The sequence below is a fragment of the Bactrocera neohumeralis genome, chromosome 4 (assembly GCF_024586455.1).
Source record: "Bactrocera neohumeralis isolate Rockhampton chromosome 4, APGP_CSIRO_Bneo_wtdbg2-racon-allhic-juicebox.fasta_v2, whole genome shotgun sequence".
NCBI classification, from domain to species: Eukaryota; Metazoa; Arthropoda; class Insecta; order Diptera; family Tephritidae; genus Bactrocera; species Bactrocera neohumeralis.
The window spans coordinates 5267408-5285008 of record NC_065921.1 but is presented as its reverse complement, the minus strand read 5'-3'; the positions used below and the strand labels follow the sequence as shown (position 1 = coordinate 5285008).

The following is a 17601-nucleotide window of genomic DNA, read 5'->3' as shown; positions in this document are numbered from 1 at the left end:
CACTTGTGAGCGCTAAGAGTCCAACCGTTTTATCGATTTTTTTTTTCATATTTTTACATTTTGTGTGCTTTGTAAGCTTGACTACCTGGCTGGCTTGCTGATTGTCGAGTTGTTTGGTGCGCCAGCGAAACTTGTGAACTAAAATGAAATCACGGTAAATTAAGCAGAAATCAAAAACTTTCTCCTGCGTTCCAACGTCGCTTGCTGCAAGCGTCTATCTGCCACAGTTGCCACACACATCTGCAGTCGCCGAGTCGCCGCTTGCTACCGTAACACAATTTGCTCATTCCCGCCTAGCACAATGTACTAAGCATGTGTTCGAGTGTGCGTGTGTGTGTGCATGTGTATATGTGTGCGCTGTGACGACACGATTCCAGTTATCAAAGCAGCTGGTTTTTGACTGCGGCGCTGACGTTGATGAAGTCAATGGCAAAGTTGCCGAAAATGTTGCATGCCACCACACAGACAACCGGTTGGCCGGGGGCACTTAAAGCGACGACATCAGCGGCACAACTATGGCAATTGATGACTGATGTGCATATGTACGAGCTTGTGTTGCTTTTTTTTTGCTTCATTCACTTTTGCTAAACTAAATTTGAATTTCAAGTGAAGCGATCGAGCGAGTCCAAGATAAAATGTATATTAAGTGCAAGTGCTTCGTAATCATTACGACTTTATTTTCAATATACATATGTACACACATATGTAACTTTGTGTATGCATTTTTGCATATGCGTGTGTAATGCTTCAGCTTTATCGTTAAGCTAGCGTGATACAAGTGGCATGCCACATACAAATTTTCGTTAAACATCCCGTGTCTGTGTGGGTATGCACATATGCATTTACGATAAACAGGTGTAATCTTGAGAAAACCATCAAAAATCTGTGTATCTCTCGTAATTTAATTTTTATGAGTAATTTCCGCTACTTATTGCCTTTCGGTTTTATCAACCCGCTTTAGATATTGACTGGTTAAACCATTTTAGAAATTTGCATTTTCCTCAAGTTTTTCTATTTTTACATTAGTAGAAATGCAAACACCCGAACGATTGTCTACTCGACTTGCACTCCTGCTCTCTGAGGGCACTCGTCAACAACTCGGTATAAGGGAACTGAGGGACGGCATTTCAAGTTCCTTACGTACAGCTGCAACCGAAACCATTAGTTTTGGGAAAAAGCAAAAGAACAGCAGGTACGTCCAGGTGTGCCGTATCGCAGCGGAGAGAAAACAGACTGCCTACCTCGTAACGTTACAATCGACTATAACACGTGCGAGATGAGATAGATACCGAGAGTTGTAAAGAGAAACGAGGCGCATTTGCAGAGAGAAAAAGATAGAGACCGAAATGCGTGAATATGAAGAGGTTGACAAGTTGGTCGACAGGGGTAATGCTCGAAAATGCTACGAAAAAATACGGCGACTAAAAGGTTTCAAGACCGGAGCATACTCTAGTGGAACCCCCAGAGGTGATCTTGTAACCGATACCCAGAGCATACTAAAATTATGGAGGGAACACTACTCCAGCCTGCTGAATGGCAGTGAAAGCATAGCACCAGCAAATGGTGAACTCGATTCTCCAATCGATGACGATGAAACAGACGTTCCATAGCCCGACCAGGAAGAAGTTCGAATAGCAATTACTTGTCTGAAGAACAACAAAGCGGCTGGGGCCGATGGATTACTGTCCAAGTTATTCAAATACGGCGGCGAAGAACTGATAAGGAGTATGCTTCAGCTTCTTTGTAGAATATGGTCGGACGAAAGTGTCGGATAAGCCTCCTCAACATCGCGTATAAGGTTCTATCGAGCGTATTGTGTGAAAGATTAAAGCCCACCGTCAACAAACTGATTGGAGCTTATCAGTTTGGCTTTAGGCCATGGAAAATCAACAACTGACCAAATATTCACCATGCGCCAAATCTTGGAAAAGATCCGTGAAAAGAGGGTCGACACACACTACCTCTTCGTTAAAGCTGCTTTTAGCAACACGGAAAAGAGCTGCCTTTATGCCGTTTCACCGAATTTGGTATCCCCGCAAAACTAATAAGGTTGAGCAATACCAAAACCTCCGTCAGGATCGGGAAGGACTTCTTTGTGCCGATCGATATCAGACGAGGCTTGGCTCAGTCATAACTTCGAAGTCTTATATAATTTCGTCTGCCTCGAAATCCAACGAAGAATAACTCTTGCCAACAGCTGCTACTTCGGACTGAGTAGGTAATTGAGAAGTAAAGTCTTCTCTCGACGAACAAAGACCAAACTCTATAAGTCACTCATTATTCCCGTCCTGCTATATGGTGCAGAGGCATGGACGATGACAACATCTGATCGAGTTTACGAGAGAAAGGTTTTGCGGAAAATTTATGGTCCTTTGCGATTTGGCAACGACAATTATCGCATTCTATGCAGCGATGAGCTGTACGAGTTGTACGACGACATTGACATAGTTCAGTGAATTAAGAGTAGCCGCAGGCTAAGTCATGTGTAGCTATGAAAGTATTCAAAGCAGTATCCGCCGGGGGAAGCAGAAGAAGAGAAAGACCTCTACTCCGTTGGAAAGACCAGGAGAAGAAGAACCTGACTTCGCTTGGAATCTTCAACTGGCGTCAAACAGCGAAAAGGAAGAAGGACTGGCGCTGTTGGAAACTCGGCTGTAACCGCGTAAGCCAGTAAAGAAGAAGGAGAATAAGGTTATTCTTATAGAGTTGTTTGCCTTTAAATATATATATTATATTTTTAAACCGGGAACAAGTACTGATTGATGATTACTTTTGAGATAATTACATACATATAAACTTGCTAAATCACAGAAAGTTGCTTAAAACCTATAAAACTTTTACTATAACTTTACTATTCCGCTATAAACACTATACTTCATTGTTCTTCTCCAATTTAAAAATTGGTATATGTTTATGATTATGAGATTTTTTACACGCACACACGCACATATGCACATATATTTCGTCACATACTTTCGTATGAATTTCTCCACTTTTAACGATTTGGCAGACCAAAATGCGCAACCCTTTGTTTGTTGGCTTTTGTTGACACGTAATTTAATTACAAAAGCGGCGCTCCACCAAAGTCATCGAGGGCCAAATAAATCACGACGGCACAAAGAGTGCTGGGCATGTAACTGAGAAGTAGTTGGAGCTGCTGTAGAAAGAGGCAGCGCGTCTCATTAATTGGGTTTCAACAACAACATAGTTTTCGGCAACACTGTGTTTCCTCTCGCACTTTTGTAGCAAGTGAACGTATTTTGACTCACTTACATATGTGTGTTGGTATCCGCTTTCACCGCTGGGTGACTTGCGTGTTGGCCTAGTAAAAATTAGTCACTTTGCGGTATATATCACACACACCGATGCACAAGCATACAGACATCTATGAATATTGTCTGTGGTATCAGCGGCAAGCACCAAAAGCCAAATAATTACAAGGAAGCAACAACAACAATTGGTGTTATAAAAATCAGCATCGAATGCGTAGCGGTTATAAATAACACAAACACAAAAGCGTCAGCAAAGCTTATCTTATTTGCGTATCTCGCTGATAGCGGCGCCTAATTTATGGGCGCATTGAGCTTGCCACGCAGTGCAACAAGGGTTTGTGCGAGTGTGTGCTGTCATAGATGTAGGGTTTTAAAGGCGAATCATTGCCCTCTTACAGACTCGAGCCTACATACCATACAATACATATATACATATATACTTATATATGTATATATGTATGTATATATAGACATATATACATAAGTATGTACTAAGTAGCAAATAACGCCCAAAAAATTTGACTTGTGTAATCTAAAGGTTTTAATGACGAACTTAAACACTACAAAAACCCATGTCTCTATGTGAGTTAGTGGCAACATGCCTTCACTTTCACTAAGTGCTGTTATCACTTCGGGATCTCGTGGTCTCACTTACCTCGAATCGAATTTCTTGCCGTCCGTCAGCGTGCCGGTGTAATGCATTGTCAGCATATCACCATTTTTCGACTTCTGTTCGCACACCTCGGGCGTACTGACGACATCGACTTTCAGTTCTTGGGCGCGCACGCTCGACGCCAACACAAGGCACGTTGCAATAAGTACGAATTTTGCCATTTTGCTGTTTTGTATTTAGTTTCGCGTTTTCAGACTATATTATCTGCAAAGAAACGAAATTTTATTAATGTGGCTGATAGGAAGAGAGAGATATGAGATATATTTTTATTAGTAGGGTTTCCAAAATTCTGAAAATCTCACCGATTGCATAATAAAATTGCTTAAAAAAATATTAGAGGGTTATTCTAGTCTAGAAATAAAAAAATCGATTTTTTTTCCAAATTTAACTATTCAAAAATATGTCGATGTTTTTCAAAACCCAAATCCAACCAAAACTATTCAAGCCCTCAAGATACGGAATATGTGGACCACATTGTATGGAATATATGAGTGAAATTCAGTGAGAATATTGTCCTTATAATAATATCTCTGTGTATGAAAAATGGTTTGAATCCGGACAATACTTCCCCATGCACCTAATATAAAGATGTTCGAAATTCGAGGTAACCAATATATGTGGTATTGGCCAATTAATAAAATTTAAAGATAGTGTTTCTCTTATAATGGTGCATATTTGTTCAGAATAAATAAATATCCACAGCATAATTGTATTCTTATAAATTCCAAGACACACATTATGAAAAATTTTCCTCATGTACGCCACGCTGCACTATCCAACTAGTTGTTGATATGCATAGCTAAATCTCCATTCCGAGTCGAATCGGTTGCCAATCAGTTGCACTTTTCATGCAGACCATCAGCTTGATTTCACTGGAATTGGCCACATCTTGACTCGATGCACACGAAACTGCTTATATCACTGCTTTCGTAAACTGTGCTTTGTATGCAGTTGGTGTCAGTTCGCCCGGATGATGGCCAGCCGTTGCATAATCATTTGCCAAAGTTGAAGCCAAAGCATTGAAAAATAGATTACACACCGGCGTCGAATGAAACAACAATGCAACAACCGGCACAGAAAAAAATCTTATGAAAAACTTATAGGCCTAAGGTACAGTATGGCAATTGGAAGTAAATGTCGTTGAAAATATTTAAATTATATCGAAAATTATATTATAAAAATCGTTTAACTAAAGATGTATATCTATCCTAAGCCGCAGTCATGACATCGCTAAGGAACTTAACATTCGTCATCAAATGGTTTTGAGCCATTTAAAAAAGGCTGGCTGGCTGGCTGGCTGGCAAAAATAACCTCAATGTTTGGGTACTATGTGAATTATCTGTGAAAAATTTAAAGGACCGAATTAACATCTCCAATTCTTTGCTGAAACGAAATGAAATTTAACCATTTCTGAAGCGAATGAAAACAGGAGATAAAAAGTTTATCAAATACGACAATAATGTGCGAAAAAGATCATGTTCCAAGTGTGGTGAAGCTAAAAAATGATCGCAAAGCCAGGATTGACGCCTCGAAAGGTTATGCAGAGTGTTTGGTGGGATTGGAAAGGAATCATTCACTATGAACTGCCCCAGCTCGATCGAACGATTGATTCTACATTTTACTGTTAACAACTGATGAGATTGAAGCAAGCAATCAAAAAAACCGACCAGAACTGATCAACAGCAAGGGTTTCGACTTCCGTCAGGACAACGCTTGACCAAACACATCTTTGACGACTCGGCAAAAACTGGGAGAGCTTGGCTGGGAAGTGTTGATGCATCCACCATAAAGCCCTGAACTTGCACCATCGAACTACCATTTGTTTCGGTGAATGCAGAACCCCTTAATGGAGTAAAATTGCCTTGTGAAAATTACTTGTCGCAGTTTTTCGCCGAGAAACCAGAAAAGTTTTACACTGATGGAATAATGTCTCTAGTGGAAAAATGGCAAAAAGTGGTCGACTAAAATGGTACATATTTGATTCATCAAAGTTTATTATAAATATTAAAAAAATAATTTGAAGTTTGATTAGAAATACGAAAAGACTCTTTCGACTACCCAATATATCAACAGGTGTGCTCAAGGTCTTTCTATATACCGCTGGCAATCTTTGCAACAAATTTGACTATTTATAAGTACTTACAACTCAATTATTCATTCAATTTCACTTCTGCTATTGGCAACGCGCCCACGCTGTTTGGGTTTTTACTTTTCCTTTTAATTATTTCCCCATTTCGGTTGTTTCCACCCACTGTGCCGCAATGCCACAGTATATCTAAAAGTAACTGCAAGTGCGTGTGTATGCATATACCAAAGTTAATGCGCAGCGGCATGACTCTTCATATTCATACGCACACACTCGCACAGGTGTATGGGGTATTTTTCTGCAATTTCGCATTGTGTTATGCAATTGCGGTTGCTTTGTGTAGGTAGAGTATGTTGTGAAATTCGATTTTTCTTCTTCTCCATCATCTGCAACCACTTCGTTTATATTCAAATGCGCCATTGTACAAATTCAAAGAAAGCCCACCGCGCATGCGCGCCAACTGCCGGCCAGTTTGGCCGAGTGCTGGTGAAATCGCCACTTCAAATGCAGCGCGTATCTTTTGGCCTTATTTTTTAATTACAAACTTTTGGCAAAGTGTTACAAGAAATGATGACCGCACTCCAATTAATGATGCCTGAGTGGGCGTTTTGTTTAGCCAAATCAGCGGGCATTCAATGGGTGAACCAAATAAGTACTTATTTTAGAGAAATAGTCACTCAGCAAAAGAAAGTTTTGAAATCACATAACGCATACGAAACGATGATTTCATGGTAATGTTATGTGAAACTCCGTCAATGGCGTATAATTTGATTTTTTTTATGTCTGGTTGTGCTACAATTGCGCATTCATGGTGAAGAGTGATACATAACAACCATTGAAGACTTTATTTTATTATATAAATATTTCTGTATATGTATACATGTGTGCGTGCACACGAAAGTGTAGAAGTGTAGCTTGTGTAGTAAACTTTTTAAAGATTTAATTAAGCCAAAATGACACCTAAACACAGACAATTAATTAAAAGGTGAAGAAAGCGTGGAGTGAGGAAATAAAATTATTATAAGCGGCAAATGAAATCTTTCGGAAATGGTGAGAAACTATGCAATTAAATTTGAGATAAGAAGTAAATGTGGTAACAGCATGGAAATATGTGTACATATGTATGACGTACACACACTGGCAATTGCCTGAGAGTAGAAAGGCTGTTAACAGTTCCCAAAGAGAGGCTAATTTGTTATAAACTGCGGAGGAGGAAAAGTACACAACAAAAAAATCTCAAATAAAAAGGTTTTCCATGAAAGACTTCAATTTTGATTGTTCAGTTTGTATGGCCGCTATATGATACAGTGCTATGATCTGACAATTTTGTTCGAATATTGTGTTGTTGTCTTAGAAAATAGTCCATAAAATATTCTGTGAAGATATCTGGTCGAATAAAAAGATTTTCAAATAATACTATGATTTTGTTCGTTCAGTTTGATTCCGGCAAGTCTTTTGCGAGAAAAGGTCTTTTGCAAAAGATCGATGCCTCAAAAACTGTGACAGACATGGCTAAATGACTCAGCTGTCACGCAATTCTATATTTATAGGGCATCCGAAGTTTCCTTTTATAAACTTCGAAACAAATTTAAGTGGTTACATGGGTTTACAGATTTCAAAGAAATGGTTTTTTCTATTGTCTTATTAAATTCTAAATTTTCAAGTTGATCCGAGTAATAGTTTCGAAGGTACAGCCTTGAGAACTTGTGCGTTCGAGGCTGGCTAGGCTAAATTTGCCGTCTTTAAACACGTTTTTCTCGAAACTGTGCTTTTGAAGTCGGTTGGCAAGATTTCTCGAGCACTATTCAATCGATTTTCATGAAATTTTATACAGGTCTTTGAGATACTCTTCTTAAAGACTTTGAAGAAGGATTTTTCCGATTGAAACTATTTCCAAAAAAAATGTCGCGAAATTTCCACTTAAATTTTAATTTTTTTGTAAAAATTTCTGGCAAAAATCAAGTTTTCAAATTTTTTTACTTTCGTCTAAGTTCTAAGTTAAGGTTTTATCTAAAACACGTATTTTATTCAAGATGATCTGTAAGGAGTTATCCTGCCAACGTGGACGCATCTTTTTCCAAGGGGTCACCGGAATGGCGTCGCAATGACCGAGTTTAAAATATATTATAAAATATTTTTTTCCAAAAATTTCAGAACTTATTTGTAAATAGTATAAGTTTGAAACAATAAAAAATTCTAATAAAATATTTAATTTGTATATGAGAAAAAAATTGTTAAAAAAATAGCGTTTTTTTAACCAAGGAAACCCATGTAACCCCTTAATTCACTCTCTTCAGGGTATAATGAAAGTATAAATTCGCTTAGAAATTTAGATCAAAAATTTACGTAGAAAGTCCATTTAAACTCCTCCAACTCCAACTCCTAGAAATATGCTAGGAATATAATTTAACAAAATTTTGTTTCGAAAAGAACGACAAATAAGCAATAATTTGAATACTGATAGTTTTTCGTTTTCGCTAAGAAAAGTACAAGTGATACATATATAGTCAAATACATAGTATATCCGTTTCGCGAGCATATCAAATTTTTCATTCAAGACATGAACGAAATCCAATGACTTGCTTGTGGAAATTTTATAACGAAAGAACCTGCCCGCTCTGCTTCAGTATTGACTCACATTATAAGCAAAGGCCACTAAATTTCCCAATAAAAATCGAAATATTCTTCTGCGCCTGTTTCTTCATATATTATATTTCACACACATAAAGGTTTATGACCTCAAAAGACACACATTCTCTGTTTCTTCTACTTTATTTGTTTTCTTTCCTTCATTTTTATTCCACCTTAGCTTAAGTAGTTTATTTTATTATTATTTCTTTTTGGTTGCGGCATTTCCTTTTTCTCTGGTCGATAGATATGTATGTATGTATGGATTTAAATGAGATGTTTGCTAACAGTTAGTTCACGATCACGACAATAAGCAACTCACGCACCGCTATGAGAGCTGGACTCACACATGTGAACTTAAAAAATATGGCACAAACGTTCTGAGAATTGAGGTTAATGTGTGAGCAGTGGAAACTAAATTAAGCTGTGGTTAATTGAGTTCAGATTTTTAAAGTTAGTTTTAGACTTAAGTTTATTCTCGTTTTAAAAAATAAATGTTCTATATTTACTTTAAATTGTTTTAATTGGAAAGTGAAAAATCTATGCAATCAGGTTATTTCCCCATGTCTATGTCCAATTTTAGTAGTTATTTTTTATTTTTGCAAAAGGTGAAAGATTTTACTTTCTATTGATTCAAATAGTTCCGATTTAAGTTGCAGATTCGAAACAATATTTTAACTCAACCACTACTTTATATTTAAATGCTCGAACTGTGAAAAATTATGGATGAAGAACACGTCCAAATTTTTATTGAAAATCAAAAGGAAGTATTTTTAATTTTTTTTTTTGGTTTACGACAGAAGCTAACTTCAAGTTCAAAGACCACATTGCCTCCATTTTATTATTTTTAAATTCTCCATAAGCTACTTTCTCATAGGAACCCAGAATGCATACAATTTGTACTTTTGGGATCCAAAAAGCTGAGTTAAAAGTTTAAATTTACCTGGAGAAAAGGTATAAAATACATATATGTATACATACAGCATCTAAGAATTAAATTAATGAGGCTTTCAAATATTTCATGCTACTATTCTGATTGAAACAAATAAACAATCGACTGTGCATGAGATCAGCCGGCGAGAATTCTCGCACTTGTTTAGGAGAGCGGTAAGAGCAACTATTGTTTTTGAGTAGACACAGAAACATTTTAGCATTTCTGTGTATTCTTGATAATTACGCTGTTCTTTGACTTCATTTCCTTCTTTCGTCAAATGTACTGATAAAATTATTTGCTTTGCTGGCATAAGTAATCAGCGGCTTGACTTCTCAGCAACCGCCCAACAACAGATTACGCTTGTAATACACTTGCTCTTATCTGCGGACACGTTTGGTAGGAAGCACGAATTTTTGTACTCAGCATATATACATACATACATATGTACGCATAAAGAATGGTACGTGTATGCTCCTAATTTGTTGACTCTAATGTCGCTTTGTTTTGTCGCTGTTGTTTTATTAGATTTCACTTTATCCGCACCATTCAATGCGCTGAACAATCGAGGTTCTCTGAGCACTTATGCTTGCTCTCAATCAAGAACTATCATTTTTCTTTTTTTATTACTGTCGGTTGGACAATTTTTTGTTGCTAAAAATTATTGCTCTCCATTCTTAGCGTTTAATACACGGATGTTCCCATACACTGTTATATATGTATATACATAGGTATATGTATGAATACGCCGAATAACCACGTCATAATTACCTGCCAAGTATTACGGAGTATTCAAGTATGCAATTGCTTTGAACACCGGCGGACTATGCGTTAGTAACGCAATAAAGGAAGGAAGTAAGTACTTATGTAGTTATCTCCCAAAGCGGGTGTAAAAAATGCACAAAAACGCGTACTAAATGCGAACTAAATAAATAGTATCACCGATTGGATCGACGAGCAGACCTCAACTGAATGATGATCGTTTTGTGGCATTACGAGCAAAGCTACAAAGCTGACGAATTAACATTTTAGCCAACAACAATGTGAAGAAACTCGTTTACTCGAAGAATGAGCACGTACTGAGGAATCATATGTATGACAATTTGTAGGAGCATATATTCACATGTGTGCCATGTTAAGATATTTTCTCCATTCAATATGAAACCAAAGAGCGTGACTCTTTCCTCCATTAGCATTTTGTGCTTGCGTGTGAAAGCGTCAAAGAGCATAGAAATCAGGGTTTCGACTCTATTCAAATATTAGTAGAAGTTATGAGATACGTATTTTTTTAAATACGTATATTATTCATACCCAAAATGTATACTCTTGGAACATGTAGCTACAGAGTATAATAGTTTTGTTCACCGAACGGTTGTATGGGTCGCTTAAAACTAATCGAGATATATATAGGGTTATGTACATATAAATGATCAGGATGACGAGACGAATTGAAATCCGGTTGACTGTCTATCTGTCTGCCCGTACAAGCTGTAAATTGAGTAAAAATTGGAATATCTTGATGAAAGTTGGTTTACGCGTTCATTGGAAAAAAGATCTAGTTTGTTGATGCGCGTAATCGGACCACTGCCACGCCAACTAAATGCCATTAACCGAAAACAAGGGATCACAGTGACAAAGGGCACCAGTGCGGAAAAATTTTGGAAAAGTGGAGTGGCCCATGAAGATGGGCGAAATCCGACTACAGTCACGCCTACTTCTCATATAACACAATTTAAAAATTCCATTTGAAACTTGAACTTTCTAATACACAAATTAAGAATGAAGTGCATTCGAGATGTGCCGGAAATTGCGAAAAGCGATCCAAAACTGTTTAAGTCCCTATGTACTCAATATGTAGACCAAGTGCTTACAGTTGAATTTTTACCTATAATATCGGTCAATATGTGAGGTATATTATTTAAATTCAGAGAATATACTTTTCTCATAATAGTATGTCTGTGTGTTACAAATGGTTGGAATCAGGTTAATACTTCTCTTAGCCCCTTAGCCCCCATGTAACTAATATTGGGTAGTCGAAAAAGTCTTTTTTTATTTTTCCAATAGATGTCGTTGCAGTTCTATAATACATTGTGTCATACCATATAGTGTTGAAAAGGTAAGATTTTAAACTTCATTTCACCAAAAAAAATTTAATTCGGGGAACTCGAAAAAAGAAGAATTTCCCAATTTCCCATATAGTACTACATATCTTATGTCAAGTATGGCGATCAGTGTATATCTTGAAAGTTGCAAGAGTATGAAATGTTCGGTTACACCCGAACACAGCTCTTTCTCACATGTTTTTTTTTTCTTTGTCGGGGAGTACCATTCTCTTATTAGACTATCCAAGGCAGAAAATTATAAAGAACTCTTTAGTTAAGCATAATAACGGGTTGAAAAACTTTTCGAATATATATTTAATAGACTAAATTAGCTTAGCAATTTTAGAGTGTGGTGTTTAAGAGAGAAAAATTGCACATTTGGTGATCATTACGTGGGAGAACTAATTTAGATAAAATTGTGAGAAATAAAAGAACTGCGCCAATAGTTCAAAGAGAGTTTTATGAATTTAAGAATATTTGAAGCAAGATTCTACATATGTGATCTAGTCTACGGAAAGGGGACTTAGGTGTCAAAAAAGGAGAACAATTAATGAGATAACAACTGACGATTATTTAACAAGAAAACTAGTTTTTGCACGCAAGCTCCCTTTTCTAGACCATCACATATACATATATAACTATGCACAATTGTTGCAATTAGTGCACAATATTGATATCGAGGTAATTTATTGATGCTAACTAATTGATCGAGCTAAAAAATGTCAACAGCTTTCAATGTTTTGGAGCGAAAGAATGAGAGAAGGCGTACAATTTCACGTTACTGTAGGCAAACCTTTGTTTTTGATTTTATGAAATCAGGGTATGGTAATTTTTATGTCAAACTCACTGCAAAAAATTACGGAATTATATATTTTTACCATTGCTGATCTTCAAATAATAGCAAGGTTAATCTTTTAAGATTTTAGAGCTTGGTTGGTTAACTAAAAATAAGATCGAGTTGTCATTTATGAGATCCATGCATGGAAGATGTCTATCACAAGAAGAAATGTTTCTATATTTTCGATTTTGTTGATGTTAGAGTACATCTCCTATATGTAAGTGGGAAATAACTTAACAACAACTTATTGTGTGTGTTCGTGAGGACTTCTTATGGTTCTAATTGAGGTAAAATGCTTCGGAATTCAACTTTGAGAGCATTTTTCATTTCGATATATTTCATCAGTTCGGTAAATGCTACTTAAAAATTTTTTTTGGTAATGTTACACAAAATTTTGCACATTTTGCAGTTTCGAGTCTTCAAAATTTTTGAACCCAATTTCAGAACACATTTTGATAAAAAATATTTGATCACTCACTAGAGTATATTTGTTGTCTTTCTAAGTATTCGTACCTTTATTCTTACAGCTTAACACAATTTGCTATTTTTTTGGTTTGGTATTTTTGTTGTAGTTATTTTGGTGATATGTATTATTTTGTCTATTGTTGTTAAGGCAGCACTTTTCTAATGTTGCTTTTGTAGTTTTTGTGATGTTTTCATTTTCTTTTATGTAATTATCATAATAATCACACGTAATTAAATCGGAGCACACGTCACAAGTCACGAGCAACAAAAACGAATTGTCAAGTCCACACAATTGCGAAGATGGCCAAACAACGACTAAAACACACTGTTGCATATTGTCCATTGTTTGGCCGTGAATTTGCCGGCGAAAGCTTTTCTATAGGTGTGAGCCCGAAGTTTATGTGTTGCTAGCAACATGTTGCTAGACATATCACGCGGGATACGCTTATGTGCGGGTTAATAAAATAAACTCCGCCCACAAGGACATGCGCCCTGCTAAGCGGGATAATGATACATACATACATTCATACTTCCCAGCTCATACAAAGACTCATAAAATGCAAACCAGTCGAGGCAATAACGATTTTTATTGTATTAAAAATGTATAACATTGTCTAAAGAATAAGAAATTAAATTAAGAAATAAGTTCAAATTGTCGGTTCGAAGTTGAATTTTACAAACATTTTTGAGTGTTTTCTGTAAATTTCTAAAGTTATGTATGAAGTATTTTTCCGGTATGTTTAACCAGAAAAATATTATGGTAAGTAGCCATAAGCCAGTCAAGGCACCAGGGAAACATTGGGGCATCACTTGTGCACTTGCCCCGCACTGGCAAGATTACGTTGTAACCATCTGGTGTCCTCACGGTATGAAACACTGGAAGAGGTATCGATAGTGAGACCACAGAGTCTGTTGAAATTTGCATCAAATGCAGGCATCCTAAAGAATGGTTCCTCCTCCTGGACCTAGTAACTGAATTCCATTAGGTATTGCAAATAACCAAACTAGTCTATTCGAGGCTCACTGGCATACCAGACTGATCTAAAGTAACCATAAGCCTCTCCTGTATGCCTTGAATCTATTTTTGAATTGAATATATTACTCAAATGTTGAGATAATGATAAGTAAAGTTCTTAGGAATTGAATTTGGTTTTCTTAAAATTCCATTATAAATGGCTACCCTTTATGAGCCAGTTGGTAAAAATTTATCGTCTAAACCATAAGAATACTTTTTCGCTGAGGGCGTTTTTTAAGTGGCGGGTCCCAAACTCAGCGCACAGCCCTGTGGAAAGGATGTTTCGCCTTCTCACTTTAGCTCGCTTTCAAACGGATGTTCTTTGGCTACCCAGAGGGTACTTGGTCTAGGGCCGGAAGTCGTGAGCTACTTGAGCCAAGTGAATGGCGAACAGGAACCAGCATCGTCAGCCTCGAAATCCAACGCAGAATATCTCTTGCCAACAGGTGCTACTTCGGACTAAGTAGGCAATTGAGAAGTAAAGTCCTCTCTCGATGAATAAAAACAAAACTGTATAAGTCACTTATTATTCTCGTCATGCTATATGGTGCAGTGGCATGGACGATGACAGCATCTGATGAGACAACATCGACGTTACGAGTTTCGAAAGAAAAGTTCTGCGAAAGATTTATGGCCTTTACGCATTGGCCACGACCAATATCGTATTTGATGGGACGATGAGCAGTATGAGACATACGATGACATCGACATAGTTCAGCGAATTAAAAGATAGCGGCTACGCTGGCTAGGTCATGTCGTCCAAATGAACCAAACACAGTTACCAACTTATGCTGTAGCTGTATCTCGACTTTTTAAAGACTCTATATATAAAAATACGCACCGACGCGCGTGTTGCCTAAAAACGGTACTAAAGCACGAACTTGTAATTCGTATGACTGTCAACAAATAAAGTTTTCGTGCAGTTTATTTTATTGACCAATATTCTCTGGCCAGCTATCAGTTAATTGCCTCAAAACGACAACTAAATCGTTAGCAGAGCATTCTGAAAACGCCCCATAAATAAAGTTTTTAGTTAAATTTATGCATATCTAACAAGTATGTGCTCACTTACACACGACTACATACTTAGTACTAGACTAGATGTTAGCTGCAAAGCGAGCTTTGATTAAAAAAAAATCGAGTAATTCATTGACCGCACCTCGGAGAAGACACAGGCATCGATGCTGTTTTAGTTGATTTTGCTTTAAATACAAACAATATAAAATATATATTAAATGTATTAGTTAATGTGTTTGTGCGATTTCACCCTTGGACAATTACACGCCTCACTAATCGCATTAAAATTCGGAAGCTGTGTGCGTTTCGGGGTGCGATCTGCCCAAGTAGTACGCAGTGATCGAAATGTTTCGCTGAAACAGTTTAGAATTTGCCATGTTAAGTAGCGAATCGTAACGCGGTCAACACCAATCGATCTACAATCGGATGAATTACTAAGCAAAAAGTGTATTGAAAATATAACCAAATAACGGCTTCAAAAAACAAAAAAATGAAATAATAATTTAATTAAAATATTGATTGCAAATATTATTGAGCAACCGAAAAAGTGAATGTAATTTGGTTCAAAAGTATTTCATTGAATTCTGTGAAATTGCAAAATACTTGTGATTTATTTTTTATAAAAATAGTGCAAAATGTATCCTTTTCGATGTTTTGAATTGAAAAGTAATATTCATGGTGACAGGAAAACAATATTAACAAATTTATATGTCGGATATTTCCCAGTAGAAATCATCATATCACAAAAGATGAACCACGAAACTTATTATAGGTGTCTATTGTATGCATTTCAAGCTCTATAGTTTCGATTTTTATTAGTTCGAGTGTGCTTTCTGTACACATTTTGTATATTTGTTACTTACGTAATATTGTTTAGAGAATTAAAATAAATTTAAAAAAAAATATCGTTATATTTCAGATACATTAAGGGGTTACATGGGCTTCCTTGGGTAAAAAACAGCCTTTAAAATTTTTTTTTTTATTTAAAAATTGAAATATTTTATTCGATTTTCTTATTGCTACAAACATAAACAATTAACAGAAATTTTGAAATTGTTGAAAATAAATATTTTAAACTCGGACATTGCGACACCATTTCCGGTAACCCCTCGGAAAATGAGTTGGCTGAATAACTCCGTACAGGATCATCTAAAGAAAAAATACGTGTTTTAATTAAAACCTTAACTTGGAACTTGGACGAAGGACAAAACAAACTGAAAATAGGATTTTGGGCAGACATTTTTATAAAAAAATTAAAATTCAGTGAAAATTTCGCGACATTTTTTTCAAATAGTTGTAATAAAAGAAAATCCTTCATCGAAGTCTTTAAGAATTGTATCTCAAAGACCAATGTAAAATTTCATGAAGATCGGTTGAGTAGTTATCGAGAAATATTACCAACCGACTTCAAAAACACAGTTTCGAGAAAAACGCGTTTAAAGACGCCGAACTTAGCCTAGCTAGTCCTGAACGCACAAGTTCTCAAGGCTGTATCTCCGAAAAATGTCACGAAGTGAGGAACCTAAAATTGTCTCAGATTCAAAAGCCGAAAGAAAATATAAAAAATAAAATTTTTTGATTTTTGTCAAAATGGACGCTCTCTAAGAAAAAAGCAGACTTTTGTGAAATAACTGTAACAGACTAGTTGAAAAAATCGATATTAATATCAAGAACTTTATTTCTTCGATCACTACCTGACAAAGAATTCTATGCATATCGTGTGAAAATTTTAAGCCGATCGGCTCAGCTGTTTCGAAGAAATTTTCCACACCGACTCTGAAAATGGAGTTTTGTGTCAAAACGTTCTTAAAAACTGTCAGATGATTGCACTAATGCCCGGTTTCACAGTCAACGCTTAATTTCTATAAATTTTGTTATCATATACATATATGGCAACGTTATGGGGAACATATGTTTTACAAATGTCATCCATAAAAATATGTTTGAAATATTTAAATTATAACAGACAATACATAAATTTGCGAGGAAAGTTATATCGACATGGACAAGAACCCCGAACTTTACCGCTAGCGAGTCGGAGCACCTATTGGAACTGGTGGAAATCTCAATCCGATTCCATATTTTTTCACAAAAAATAATTTCTTATTTCTTATTATTCTTCTTTTGACAAATAACTGAAAATTCAAAACAAAAATCAACTGTTTCTTAAGCACTACTTAAGTCTCCCATTTTCCGTACTTAAGCATAACTTAAGTATGAACTGTAAAACACTACTTTCCTGTTTTATCTTAGCACAACTTAAGTATGGACTTGAAAACGGGCATAAGTTACATATTACATTACAAAAACGCTCATATTTTTGAAAATGTTTGCCGAATCAACTTAAAATTTTTGGGAGAATATTTTCAAATATATTTACTAATGTGATCAAATTGAAATATGAATTTTGTCCATTTCATTTCCTTCAAAGTAATTCCCTCCCGCTACAATGTGCAAAACAAAAAATCGATTCTTTCAAATTCATAAGTAGATACAGCCCCTTCATAAACTGGATGAAACATATACCATTCCGGAACAAATATGTAGGAATATTTTCCATTAGAAATCTAACCT

General features: G+C 36.1%; 1 protein-coding gene across 3 annotated transcripts in view; it reads right to left on the bottom strand.

Moving 5' to 3' along the window:
• Positions 1-13311, bottom strand: part of LOC126757662 (uncharacterized) — a 33534-nt gene extending 20223 nt beyond the window's left edge. The window contains exons 1-2 of one of the 3 annotated variants that reach the window (XM_050471747.1): positions 13044-13311; positions 3928-4149 (exon numbers count right to left, since the gene is read on the bottom strand). In XM_050471747.1, coding sequence (XP_050327704.1) covers positions 3928-4106 — 179 coding nt within the window. In that variant the 5' untranslated portion in view covers positions 4107-4149; positions 13044-13311. Of the gene's footprint in view, positions 1-3927; positions 4150-10361; positions 10570-13043 lie in introns of those variants that run through there. The other 2 variants (XM_050471746.1, XM_050471749.1) reach the window with 2 other exon arrangements.
• Between the last annotated feature and the right edge of the window lie 4290 nt (positions 13312-17601).